At 59.2% G+C, this 13884-nt stretch overlaps 1 protein-coding gene across 1 annotated transcript; it reads left to right on the top strand.

Moving 5' to 3' along the window:
• The first annotated feature begins 655 nt into the window (after positions 1 to 655).
• Positions 656 to 13616, top strand: GMIP (GEM interacting protein). The gene is made up of 20 exons (XM_057403413.1): positions 656 to 821; positions 1216 to 1395; positions 5584 to 5677; positions 5777 to 5852; positions 5955 to 6009; positions 6408 to 6533; positions 6772 to 6836; positions 7103 to 7213; positions 7440 to 7520; positions 7927 to 8112; positions 8211 to 8348; positions 8665 to 8855; positions 8931 to 9037; positions 9469 to 9555; positions 9664 to 9753; positions 9831 to 9970; positions 10201 to 10389; positions 10472 to 10609; positions 10691 to 10887; positions 13109 to 13616. The coding sequence occupies exons 1-20, from the start codon at positions 656 to 658 to the stop codon at positions 13614 to 13616; spliced, it is 2925 nt and encodes a 974-aa protein (XP_057259396.1).
• Positions 13617 to 13884: the final 268 nt, after the last annotated feature.

Below are 13884 nucleotides of genomic sequence, written 5' to 3'. Positions count from 1 at the left end.
GTGCTGGGGAGGGACCTGCATCAGGGATAGGCCAAGGGGTGATGGGGTCAGGCTGAAATAGGGACGTTCAGGTTGGAGATAGGGAAGTTCTGCCCTGGGAGGGTGCTGGGACACTGGCATGGGTTGAATGGAGAAGTGGTGGATGCCCCATCCCAGCAGCATCCAAGGGCAGAGCCTTGGGTGCCATGGTCTGGCATTGTAGTATTTAACAGGGACTTTCAGCAGCCCTCCCCATTTCGGTTTAACCGTATTAAATATTTAACCATATTGAATCATATTTTTCCTGCTTTGAACCCCAAAGTTGCCCTTTTCTTGCTTCTTGCGTGGCCAAGGAAGGCACAGGGAGCAGCTGGGAGCAGGGAACCTGCGAGCACCAGGAAAGTGCCATCATCATCAAGAGCATCAATGCTTTAGCTCCTTCTCTTCACTTCCCAATGAAAGAAGCCAGGAAAAACAGACCCAGGAGCCCCTTTGCAGCCTATGGAGTGAACATTCCCATTGCCCTCTGCGAGGAGCAGGAAAACCAGCCCCAACCCTCTCATGGGCAAAGGAAAGCCTCCCGATGGATGCGCTGCAGCGGTGCTGAGAAATCCCCTCATAGAGATGCTCAGGAGGGACTTGGCATCCTTGGGGATGCTCCATGCAGGGATGCTCCATGACTCCACGCGCGGGGCTGCGTACTCAGGACCCAGACCAAGGGGTTGGGTGCTCAGAAGCTCTTCCAGCTCCCGGCGCAGCCGAAGGGGCCGAGCTGCTGCGCTCCATCCCCTCCTCCCCGAGCTCCTGCCCTGCTGCTCCTCGCCAGCACCAAGGGCAAGGCCGTGAGCCCAACGAGTGCCGTGGTTGCTGCCCTCTGCCCATGGGTGATGGGTGCCGAGGGCGGGGGCTCCTTCCATGGGGCAGCTTGCTCCAAACCCAGCCAGGGACCGGGTACCCGACCCTTCCCCGTTCAACCCATCCCCGGCCCTCAGCACCCTCACGGTAAAGAGCTCCTTCCTCCCAGCGAAGAGATGGGGAGCGCCCTCCTTCCATCCCCTCTTTTAACCCAGGAGCCCTCTCCCTTCCGTACCGCCGGCACCACGGGGGCTGCTCGGTGCCTGCGGCCGCTCGGGGCTGTTTCCGAGGCAGCAGAGAGGGCTCTGAAGGCAGGAACCCCCCCGCAGCACCCAACCCATCCCCTCCGCACCCCGCACATCCGAGTTATGCAAATCGCAGGAGGGAAGGAGCCGGCGCTGCCCGCCGAGCCCTCGCCGCGGCCGCAGGAAGCGCGTCGGGCCCCCGAAGGAGCCGGACCCCTTCGCACGCAGCCCTCATGGCCCTTTGGAGCCTCCCTCCTCAGCCGCTCTGAGCAAGGCTTTGGGGCGGGCTCGGCTATGGGGGAGCCAGAAGCAAGCGGTAGGTGCTGGCCTGAACGCTCTTTGTCGGGGCAGCTTCGGGGGGAAACGAGAGGGAGCCCCGGGGGGGGGGGGATGTGGCTGCTGGAAACCAGCTCCAAGTGCCTCTAGAAGGGGTTCCCATGGGCAGGACTGTGCGGTTCTGTGGGGCTAAGATGGGTTTCTGTCATGGGTTCGGCCTGGGTGCTGGCTTATGTTAGAGGGAAGGATGCGGCCCCCCTGTTTGAGAGGCTTGGAGGACCTCGGGCTGCTCCGGGTGCAGGATCAGCTCCAGTCCTTCTGCCAAGGTCCTTGTGCTCAGAGGTGCAAGGCCGAGCTATGGATGGAGTTTGAATGGGGGTGACCCCAGTGAAGCATCCTAGAGGTCTCGGTACCACCCGAGTAGGAGCCCCTCGTGCCAGAGCCCTTGGTGTCTTGTCCTTTGTCCTGGGTTGAGAAGGCATCAGCCAACAGAGAGCTGCTGTGGCTCATGATCACCCCCAGATTCTAAAGATGCTTGTACAGAACCTTATATCGAAGTCTGTTTTGTTGCCCTGCAATCTGGGTCTCACCAAGCACTTCGCCAGGAGAGAGGATGCTCCGTTGAGCCGGCGAGCATCCATCTGGATCGGAGCTCCCTTCACACACAGCCCCGTGCAGGGATAACAGCTGAGGGCCTTTAGAGCAAAGAGGCTGTGCCATGCCACCCCAAATCCCCTGCGGAGCGTGACCGCAGATACCAAATCCAAGTGGGGCGCAAGAGCCACAAGACCCCATCTCTTCCGGAGGTCGAGTTTGCTCTTTTGCAAAGCCAAAAGGGCTGGAATGAAAGATTTCCTTCAGGTTTATGGCTTTTTAGTGCCCTCAGTTCCTCCTCCTGGTGCTCTTCGGAGGCTCCTTTCCTTGCTTTCCATCCGCTGTGATGGATTGTGACGCTTCCATCGCTAGCACTTCCTTCTTGCGCAGGTTGAAGCAATAAGCAGGCGGAAGTTCAATAGAATTGCCCTTTTCTCACCCAAAAAAGCAGGGGTTTGAGGGCCTGGAAGCTGCCACCTCTCACGATGAGGCTGGGTTACTGACATCACCCTCTAAAGCTGGGTCTGTTCGCACCCTACCGCATCCGTGCTCCGTCCCTGCTCTCAGACACCCCGAGCCGCGCTCGGCTTCTGCTTCAGTGCATCCCCTACGAAGTGGAAACTCCCCCCCTCCCCTTTCCCCTTCGTGCTTCATTAATGCCCTCGTTAATCCCTTCTGCTATTTAGGGCACCCGACCTCGCTCGTGCTTCCTGTCGGCTGGGGGCCGAGCCCCACTGTAAATGCCAGGGCTGCTGAGGCAGGAAGAGGCGATGAGAAACCAGGGTGATGGAGGGGAAGCCTTGCATTGGTTTGCTCCAAAGCTGCTGGCGATGCTCAGAGGGGCAGGGACGGCGTGCCGGGGGGCCGGAGCATCGCCCCATCGTCGGTCTCACTGAGGGGTACCTGACAGAGCCCCAGGTTGGGGTTGGAAAGGAGCTTAAGATCATCCGGTTGCCCAAGGCTCTGCCTTGAGCAATGCCAGGGGTGGAGCACCCACCACCCCCCTGTGCCAGTGTCCCAGCACCCTCACAGGGCAGAACTCCCTTAGCTCCAAGCTGAACTTCCCCTCTTCCAGCCTGGACCCGTCACCCCCTGTCCTGCTGCTGCAAGTCCTCTCCAGCATCCTCGTAGCCCCCTTTGGCTATCGGAAAAGTCTCTTTTTGGTTAAAAAGGGAGCATTTCACGCAGCCCGATTGGGTTTACGCAGTGCTGTAGGGCAGGGGGGCTCCACACACGCTGATGAGAGGTGCCTTTGATGCAGGAAGGGGAGCCCTGCCCCACTGGAAACCACCCAGATGTTGCATTGCAACGGGCCAGGCTGAGGGCAGAGAAGGGGAAGACGCTGCTGGGGCCAGGCTCGAGGTACCAGGGTTGGGCAATGGTGCCCCACTGAGGCCGGGCTTTAGGGCCTGGCCTCATTTCTCGGGAGCTGAAGGGGAAGTGATGCTTCTGCTGAGCAGCACAAGAGCTTCTCCTGCTGCAAATACCCTCCTTGTCGTCCCCGCGCCAGGGGCAAAAGGCAGGGAAGAGCTTCCCAGGAGAGGATGCAGGTGTGGGGCCGACAGCTAAGGATGCGCTGGCCTTCAAGAGACACGGATGGGGTTTAATCTAGGGAAGAGTCAGCTTCCAGATCAGCTTCCCAGTAAGAGAGCTGGTTTGGAAGTGATGGGGCCATTCGCAGAGCCACAGTGAACGGCTGAAGGACCGCGGCAGAGTCGCTCCGAGCCCGCGGTCCCGTATCCCGGTGCCGCAGAGGATGCTCTGCCCCCTAACCCTAAAGGGCTTCCCTCGGGGTCTGAAAGGGCGGTTTATGGGCATCAGCAAGGCCAGGAAATCTCGTGTTCAACGTCTTTCTAGCGTTACCTATAGCAGTTCTCTGCGGGTCTGCTGGTGCCTTGCTCACGGCCAGCGCCGCTCAGGTTGAGTCAGCTCTTCCCGTCGCTGGTGGCGACCCAGAGACCTTAAAGCTGACACCAAGCAGCAGGAACGGGTGGGATCCACCTTAAATCAGGGCTTGGGTTTACCACAGCTGGGGTTTGTTACGGTTTGGGTTTGTTGCCCTTTGCCTTACGAGCCAAGGGCTGCAGAAGAACCGGGGTGAGACGTTTGGAAGCTGCCTGTGGGCTGCCTCACATCCTGCCCTGGCTGCGAGGCATGGGTTTATCCCCAGGCACCAGGTGCTGGGCTCACCGTGCAGCTCTCCCTTAGCATCACTGGGCCACCAGTGTGTGGGACAGGGAGCCCAGGGGTTCCTTGCAGCTCCTTCAGGGTGGCCCCTTTGAAGTAAGGGGTCCAGAAGGCTTTGAAGAGGGAGCCCAGCCTAAATGTGGACAGAACAGAAACCAGTGCCCAGCAAAAGCAAGGAAAGGGGGAGTTTTCCCAGCTCCCTCCTGATGCCAAAGGGAACGCAGCACCTGGCCCACGCTGCCCAATGCTGACTGTGAGGAAAGGGGGGCCTTCGGTGGCCCAGCTTCTCCCCAGTGTGGAGGCGATGCTGGTGCCGTGGCTGCCGTCACCGTGTGATTGTGATGCACCAAACAAGGAGCTCCGTGGAGCAAAATCCCTGCTACAAGGAAAAGGAGGACGGGGACCGTGTTCTCCCTTCCCATCCTTTCCTTGCGCTGTCTTCGCAGCCTTTACAAGCCAAACTCGACTGTCAGCGAAGCAACTGCAGACATAGCTCAACCACATCCTGTTTCCTGGGCTGCCAAAAGCACAAAGAGCAGCCCCATTTCCTTTCGCTTTCACCAATTGGGCCCAGTTTCACGGGTTTCAATGCTTTCCCTTTGTTTTTACCTCCCCCCCAAGTCAGTTTGAGCCTCAGGCCTCGGTGCCAAGTGCATGAGTGAGATTACAGCCCCCAGAACCCCACATCAGATGCATGTGCTCACCTCTGGCTTGCTACGGGTGCAACCATGGCCAGTGGGGACCAGCACAGGGAATGGGCTGCACGTCCAGGATGTGGCCTGCTGGGGTCCTGGGGGTGATGCAGGCTCCTGCAATGCAGGTTATTGCCTGGGGGTATTGAGAAAGGGTCCCATAAAGGTGCTGCAAGGGCTGGAGCAGCCCTGATCTGGAGCCAGGCTGGTCCAGCCTGGAGAAGAGAAGGGTCCTGAAGGGGAGAGCTTAGAGCAGCTCCAGTGCCTGAAGGGGCTGCAGGAAAGCTGGAGAGGGGCTTGGGATGAGGGATGGAGGGGGCAGGACAAGGGGAATGGCTTCAACCTGTCAGGGGGGAGGTGGAGATGGGATCTTAGGCAGTTTTCCCTATGAGGGCAGTGGGACACTGGGATGGGTTGAATGGAGAAGGTTTGGATGCCCCATCCCTGTTCAAGGCCAGGTTGGACACAGGGGCTTGGAGCAAGCTGCTCTAGTGGAAGGTGCCCCTGTCCATGGCAGGGGGTTGGAGCTGGATCAAGGCATGGTTTGGGCTGGAAAGCACCTTAAGGTCATCTCACCCTAACCCTAAAGGATGCTCTTCAGGTCTCTTCTAAGCCAAACCGGTCTGAGACGCATGGATTCTGTGGTTCCCTGTGTGTCTGCAGAGGGCTCAGCCCTGCTCCCCTGCACCTCCACCCCCCCCTGCTCACCCCAGGGGGCTCGGGTGTCCCCATGGGATGCTCTGCCCCACCTCCAGGTCTCAGCCCTCACGAGAGGATGCCCGAGGGCCGGCAGCGGTACAGCGAGATATTCCGCGGCCTGGATGCCATCGAGATCTCCATTGGGAACGCGTACGTAGAGGAGGAAGTTGAGGGGGGGCTCGGCCACTTCCCTGGCTCTTTGGAACCCCACTGGAGCTCGGTGCCTCCTTTCCTCTCCCCCTGCTCCAGGGCAGTGGATCTGTTCACGGGTGACACCGGCAGCACCGACAGCCCAGCCCCGAGCGCGGCCACCGAGCTCATTCCGGTAGGAAAAGACCCGTATGATGGAAGAAACCCCCCACATCCCCAAACCCTGCGCTCTTCTCCCGTTTTCCTGGTCAATCCCTGCCTCTTTTCCCCTCCACAGTTGAGTGGAAGCTTCTGCCAGAGCAAAACCAGCCCAGAGAGGCCAGAGCTGACAGGTAACAGCGCCAGCTGAAACCCAAAGAGGGGACGTTAAGCTCTTGGCTCCCCACCCGGTGGATGATGCCGGTGTCCCCACTGCCACCAGTCCTGGAGCTTCCCACCCACTCTTCGCTCCTAACCCCCAAGACATCGATTCCCAAACCTGTGGTGGTTTTAAGCACAGGGAAGATGTCCCCAGGGAAAGCTGGGATGCTCCGGAGCACTTTGGAGGATTCTCATTGGTTCTTGTCGCTGGCATCCCGAAACGCAACAGGGACTTGGGGGTTCCTGAGAGGAAAGACCCCAGTTTCTACGCTGCTTCCCCCCAGATTCCATGGCTCGGGATGGGTTGGAAAGGCCCTGAAGGACTCACGCAGCCCTGGGCCCTCCTGAGCCTGCCTCTCTCGCTCTGCAGCTCGGGAGGCAGACGAGATGCTGCTGAGATGCGAGGGCGGCATCGAGGCGGCGCTCCGCTACGCCAAGCTGTGGTGCAAATACGTCAAGGAGCTGCTGAGCTGGATGGAGAAGCGCCTGGCTTACGGTGGGTCCATCACGGGTCCTGCTTATGGGGGGGGAAAAGAGCTTTCAGGAGGTGCTGGGTAAAAGACCACAGCCGAGAGCATCCCGTTGCAAGCAAAGCATAGGGAGAAGCGGGCCCAGCACCGACCCCTCGGGCTGCTTCGGATCAGGAGGACGAGGAGGCAGCGTTTGTGCTTCCAGGAATGATCCCGCTTTGCCAAAGGCACCTCCGGTGCCTGATCCGCTCTGGCCCTTTACAGAGACAGAGTTTGCCAAAGGGATGGTGAAGGTCGCAGAGGCAGGACAAAACGCCGTCTCCCAGCAGGTACGGCTCCTCGTGGGACGGATGGGATGGGGCTGGGAAGGCCCTTAGGATCATCCACTTCCAACCCATCACCCCGGGGCCTGTCGCTGTGTTCCTGCTTCACGGGTGGGTTCCCGTTGGAGAAGGAGGAGCAGAGCAAACGTGCTCCCTGCTGCAGCCCTCCAGGACCCACGCCTCCGAGCCCATTCCTCAGCATGGGAATAATCCTTTCTCCTTCCGCTGGCTGCTCCTCCGCCGGCCCCAAGGTGCTTTTTGGCTTTCCGCAGCACGAGATGCCCCTCTGGGAGCTCTATCAAATGGTCCTGGAACACGACATCAAGGTTGGGAATGCGGCGGCCGAGGCGGCAGGGCTGCTCCAGCAGAAGGAATTCTACCAGGTGCTGTATTTAGGGAGGTCTGCTGGAAGAGTCCATGGGAGCATCCCAGAGACGTGAGGAAGGGCTTTGTCCCGGTCTGAGGCCATGGAGGGGATAAGGAAAGAAGGGGATGGACCACCCTGATTTGAAGGGAGAAGGAGGCAGCTCACAAGGGCTGTTTCCTAACGGCACGCCTTTTCCTGCCCCATGGGGACCTCTTCCCACCCTCCCCGTTCTTCCCCTGCAGCCTCTGTCAGCCAAGAAGAACGAGATAGAGAAATGGAGGAAAGAATTCAAGGACCAGTGGACAAAGGAGCAAAAGAGGATGGTAAGAGGCCAAGAGATGGGCCTGACGTGATGCCAGCCAGGGCCCCCCCCACTGACACGGCCAAGCAGTAACTGCATAATGGGATATGCATCCAGCTGTTGATAATTGAAGAGTACAAGGAGGGGGGAGGAGGGATGCTGGTGGCATTCCCGTGCCATCCTCCCGCATCCCATCCCCTCCTGGTACCCGCAGAGCACGGATGCAGCTTGGCTTTAGCCCGTGGGAGGTGACCCAGGGCTGCTGGGGCTGCGCTCGGAGGGCACCCAGGTGGGGAGCCCTGGGAGGCGGGGGGGGCGCAGAACACGGGTGTCCATGGGAACGGCAGCATCCATCCCAAGCGGGAGGCAGGCGCTTCCCGTCCCGGCGCTCCCCAGCATCCTAAAGCCGTTCCCGTTGCGTCCCGGAGAGCGAAGCCCTGGGCTCGCTGCGCAAGGCCCGCCTGCAGTACTGCCAGCGCCGCGAGGAGCTGGGCAAAGCGAAGCTGCTGAGCGCCAGAGCCGAGGACGAGCACCAGCACCCGCAGGGCACGGCCGGCGCCGGCAGCAGGCACCTGGAGAAGCGGCGCCGCTCCTGCGAGGAGGCTCAGGCCAAGGTGAGCGCGCCCGCTCGAGCATCCCCTGCGCAGCGGCCCCTTCCCACCCATGCCAGGGTCTTCCTTCCTCTTCCTCTTCCATTCCCGGTGGCACGCAGGTTCAGGAAGCAGAGGCTTCGTACAAGGCGAGCATCACCGAGGCCAACATCCGGAGGCAAGAACTGGAGAGGGTGCGGGCGCGGATCGTCTCCCACATCCGGAAGCTGGTTTTCCAAGGGGATGAGGTGCTGACGTGGGTACGTGGGGGGCTCCGTCCCGGGGAAGCTGCTCTTCATGACGCCACCGTTCCAAAGCGCTTGGAAGCAGGGCGATGCTCTGGGTAGTCTTAGCTATCCAGCGATGGCTGCAGTTGGGAGTGCTCCCGGGATGCAGGTTTCCACATAGGAAAAGCGTGGGTGGGGATGAGAAGTCGTTCCCATCTGCACAAGTGGTGGTGACCGAGTTTGGGTGGTGACAACCTAAAGGCTGGTGAATGAGTGAGGTTCAAGGGAGGGAAGAGCACCTGGACTTGGACTATTAAAAGGGGCTTTGGGGTTTCTTTCCACCCCTAAGGTCACTCTAAGGATGTTCAAGCAGCGGCTGGCTCAGTCAGAGCAGATCCCAGTGAGGTACCAGTACCTGGCCGAGGTGTGCAAGCCATACAAAGCAGGCCAGAAGTACCTGGAGTTCATCCAGGCTCTGCAGAAGAAAGACATCCCGATGGAGGTGTTCGAATTCGAGCCGCTGCCTCCGGGAGGCCAAAGGTAGAAAGCGAAGCTGAAATCCCAGCTGGAATGGCAGAATTCCACGGCGCGACATCGTCTGCAACCGCTTCCCAGGTCCCCTCCCATCGGCAAGAAGAAGATGGCAGTGCAGTGCCCAGGACCTTCCTCCGCTGGGAAGGATGGGAGCACGCCGGAGGATGCATCCCGGCACGACGAGCAGGGTAGGTTCATGCTAACGGGGATGCCCCAACTTGCTCTCCAGCCATGGGATGGGTTGGGTTGGGGTGGGAAGGGCCCGAAGCTCATCCAGTTCCGACCCCCTGCCGTGGGCAGGGATGCTCCACACTAGACCACGGTACCCAAGGCTTTGTCCAGCCTGGCCTTGAACCAGGGATGGAGCATCCCAACCTTTTCCTTTGGAGCCATTGCAGTGTCCCAGCACCCTCACAGGGCAGAACTCCTTATCTCCATCCTGAGCTTCCCTGCTTGAGTATGAACCCGTCACCGCTCCTCGCTGCGCTTCCGATCAGCAAAGAGCCGGGAGGGTTCTCACATTCTTCGGGGCAGCATCCAAGGATGTTTATGGGTGTTCCTGGGAGCTTGGCTGGGACTCGAGCCCCCGCTCAAGGATCCCAAGGCTCCCCCTTTGCAGCTACGAGCAGGGCCCTCTGCAGCGACCCCGAAAGCCTCGGGGGCAGCTGGGAATCCCGCTCCTTGGACTCTCCCAGTTCCAGCCCAGGTGAGAGCCGTGGAAACCCTGCCCCAAAGCCGGAGGGCATCGGCTCTCCGCCGAGCCTCGTTGTGCGCCGTGAGGGGGAGAACAGCCCCGGTTTGCTGTCTCCTTAAGGGACCTCTACCAGGAAGCTGCTGAAGGCGCCGTCCACCGGCACCGTGTCCTCCTCGGATGACTTGGAAGAGAGGGATCCCTTGGAAAACGGTGAGGCCCATCCCGATGCGGCTCCGGAGGCGGAACCTCTGCGCAGGGATCGGTCCCTCTCCATGCTGTCTCCATAGAAACCAGCGCATCCCAGCCGCAGGCGAGGAGCATCCCCCTCTCCAGCGCGGCCCAGACCCACCGGCTCCGCAAGCTGCGGGGTCCATCCAAGTGCAGGGACTGCGACACCTTCATGGTCAGTGGCTTCGAGTGCGAGGAGGTGAGGGCTGGAAGACCCCACTATGATGGAGCCCGAGGTGACCACCTATGGGGGCCCCTCTGCTGCGTTCTTGTGCCTCCCCTCCCATCCAGAGCATCAGCCTGGAACCCTCTTGGGGTCCGTGGGGCTTTGATGCTTGAAGGGCCAGGAGATGCCCTTCAAGTTCAGGCACTGCTGGAGCCCCCCCCCCCCGGCCCCATAACCTTGCTGGGGGGGTTCTGCCCTCTCAGTGCTGCCTGGCCTGCCACAAGAAGTGCCTCGAGAGCCTGCTCATCACCTGCGGCCACAAGAAGCTCCCCAGCCGGGTGCCTCTGTTCGGGGTGGACTTCGCGCAGGTCCCTCGCGATTACCCCGAGGAGGTCCCTTTCCTCGTGGTCAAATGCACCTCGGAGATCGAAGCCCGGGCCCTGGGCGTGCAGGTGAGGACGCCGTTATCCTACCCCCCCCCCCCCCTTGCTTTGGTCTCCTCTGCATCCCAACCCCCTGACCCGGACCGCGCAGGGCATTTACCGCGTCAGCGGATCCAAAGCCCGCGTGGAGAAGCTGTGCCAGGCGTTCGAGAGCGGACGGGAGCTGGTGGAGCTCTCCGAGCACTCCCCCCACGACATCACCGGGGTCCTGAAGCATTTCCTGAAGGAGGTGGGTAGCCCAAAGCTCGGGCCCCGCCACCCACAGCCCTCGGCGCGGGTAACGCGCTGCTTCCCTCCCCTCTCCCCGCAGCTTTCGGGCCCGGTGCTGCTGTCCCAGCTCTACGACGAGCTCATGACGTTGGCCAAAGAGCTTCAGAAACCCACGGAGGAAAGGCTGGATTGGGCAGCCTGCCCTTCCGAGCCCATCCGGAGCATGAAGGAGGTGCTGAGCAAACTGCCCGGCAGTAACTACAACACCCTGCGGCACCTCATGGCCCACTTGTACAGGTGAGGAGGTGGTGGGCGCGCTGCTCAGCATCAGGACCGACCACAGGGGATCCCTGCCAGGGGAGCGGGGAGCTCAGCACCACTCGTGTATGGGAAGAGAGTTTGGGGTTCCTTGGCCTCCAGAGCCAAGCAGGCTGTTGAGGAGGGTAAAACGTATGGGCATGGAAAGGACCATCTTAATGGCCAAGAAGGACCAGCAGGTCCTTGGTGCTAACACTTCATCAAGTGGAGAACAGGGTGCTAATGCTTCATTGAGTGCAGAGCAGCCTTAATGACCAAGAAGGACCACGAGGTCCTTGGTGCTAACACTTCATCAAGTGGAGAACAGGGTGCTAACGCTTCATTGAGTGCAGAGCAGCCTTAATGACCAAGAAGGACCAGCAGGTCCTTGGTGCTAACACTTCATCAAGTTAATGGCCAAGAAGGACCAGCAGGTCCTTGGTGCTAACACTTCATCAAGTTAATGGTCAAGAAGGACCAGCAGGTCCTTGGTGCTAACACTTCATCAAGTGGAGAACAGGGTGCTAACGCTTCATCAAGTTAATGGCCAAGAAGGACCACAGGGTCCTTGGTGCTAACACTTCATCAAGTGGAGAACAGGGTGCTAATACTTCATTGAGTGCAGAGCAGCCTTAATGACCAGGAAGGACCAGCAGGTCCTTGGCGCTAACACTTCATCAAGTGGAGAGCAGCCTTAATGACCAAGAAGGACCAGCAGGTCCTTGGTGCTAACACTTCATCAAGTTAATGGTCAAGAAGGACCAGCAGGTCCTTGGTGCTAACACTTCATCAAGTGGAGAACAGGGTGCTAACGCTTCATCAAGTTAATGGCCAAGAAGGACCACAGGGTCCTTGGTGCTAACACTTCATCAAGTGGAGAACAGGGTGCTAATACTTCATTGAGTGCAGAGCAGCCTTAATGACCAGGAAGGACCAGCAGGTCCTTGGCGCTAACACTTCATCAAGTGGAGAGCAGCCTTAATGACCAAGAAGGACCAGCAGGTCCTTGGTGCTAACACTTCATCAAGTTAATGGTCAAGAAGGACCAGCAGGTCCTTGGTGCTAACACTTCATCAAGTTAATGGCCAAGAAGGACCACAGGGTCCTTGATGCTAACACTTCATCAAGTTAATGACCAAGAAGGACCAGCAGGTCCTTGGTGCTAACACTTCATCAAGTTAATGGCCAAGAAGGACCAGCGGGTCCTTGGTGCTAACACTTCATCAAGTTAATGACCAAGAAGGACCACGAGGTCCTTGGTGCTAACACTTCATCAAGTGGACAACAGGGTGCTAACACTTCATTGACTGCAGAGCAGCCTTAATGACCAAGAAGGACCACGAGGTCCTTGGTGCTAACACTTCATCAAGTTAATGGCCAAGAAGGACCACAGTGTCCTTGGTGCTAACACTTCATCAAGTGGACAACAGGGTGCTAATGCTTCATCAAGTTAATGGCCAAGAAGGACCACAGGGTCCTTGGTGCTAACACTTCATCAAGTGGAGAACAGGGTGCTAACGCTTCATTGAGTGCAGAGCAGCCTTAATGACCAAGAAGGACCATCAGGTCCTTGGCGCTAACACTTCATCAAGTGGAGAGCAGCCTTAATGACCAAGAAGGACCAGCAGGTCCTTGGTGCTAACACTTCATCAAGTTAATGACCAAGAAGGACCACAGTGTCCTTGGTGCTAACACTTCATCAAGTTAATGGTCAAGAAGGACCAGCAGGTCCTTGGTGCTAACACTTCATCAAGTTAATGGTCAAGAAGGACCAGCAGGTCCTTGGTGCTAACACTTCATCAAGTTAATGACCAAGAAGGACCAGCAGGTCCTTGGTGCTAACACTTCATCAAGTTAATGACCAAGAAGGACCAGCAGGTCCTTGGTGCTAACACTTCATCAAGTTAATGGTCAAGAAGGACCAGCAGGTCCTTGGTGCTAACACTTCATCAAGTTAATGACCAAGAAGGACCACGAGGTCCTTGGTGCTAACACTTCATCGAGTGCAGAGCAGGAGGTCAAGGACCAAGATGACCCAAGCTCTCTTTCACCCACCTCTGACCACAGCTCCCGAGCATCGCCCACTCCCGGTAGGGCCGCACCATCCAGCTCCAGGGTTCTCCCTGCTTTCCCTCTCCGAGGAAGCGGGGGTGTGGGGCACCCCACGGCTGCCGAGTGCGTTCGGGTGGGGAGCCCCTAACGCTCCCGCTTCCCTTCCTAGGGTGGCAGAGAACCACAAGGAGAACAAGATGTCCCCGAGCAACCTGGGCATAGTGTTTGGGCCCACCCTGGTGCGGGCGGGCGCGCGGAGCGACGCCTCCGTGTCCTGCCTGCTCGACTCCGGGTACCAAGCTCAGCTGGTGGAGTTCCTCATTGAGAACTACGAGCGGGTGTTCGGGCCGGAGGAGCTGCCCCCGGCCTCGCCATGGGACCGCGCCGCGTTGGAAGAGGAGGGTGAAGGACCCCGGAGCCCAAACCCAACCCGGAGCCCAAGGGTAGAGGTAGAGCTCCCAGGCTGCCCCTGCTCCAGAGGCAGGGAGGGGGATCTGTGGTTAAAGAGAGCTTCCTTCACACCCAGCAGCCCTGCTTCCTTACCCGAGGGTTATTCCAAGGGGAAGCAGCGGATGCGGTGGGAGACCAGCACCTTCTGGGACCGCTCTGAAGGGTGGTTTTGCTCTGGAGAGCAATGGGGGTTCCATACGAAGCTGCTGGCTCTCCCTGCTCCGTAACTTTGGGAGCAGCTTTGTGCCCCCAAGACCCAGCAGATCCCATAGGACGACCCCACAGGGCCCTGCCGCATCCCTAAGCGGCGGCCACACAGCCTGGTTTTCCATCGAGCATCCCGAGCTTCACAGCTCTTTCCTCCCAACCTATTTCCCTGCGCTTTGAAGCCAGCAACGGGCACGGCATCCCTGCGCTGGGTTTCCTCCTTTCCACGCTCCTTTTGGTGGGCAGGAAAGGGGAAATCCCTTTGCTAAAGTTAAGGAAAAGGGAGCG

This window comes from Pezoporus wallicus, unplaced genomic scaffold (assembly GCF_028554395.1).
Source record: "Pezoporus wallicus isolate ANWC-B61680 ecotype Strahan unplaced genomic scaffold, APGP_CSIRO_Pwel_v1 contig_7961, whole genome shotgun sequence".
Lineage (NCBI taxonomy): Eukaryota > Metazoa > Chordata > Aves > Psittaciformes > Psittacidae > Pezoporus > Pezoporus wallicus.
This window is presented reverse-complemented; position numbering and strand designations above follow the sequence as displayed.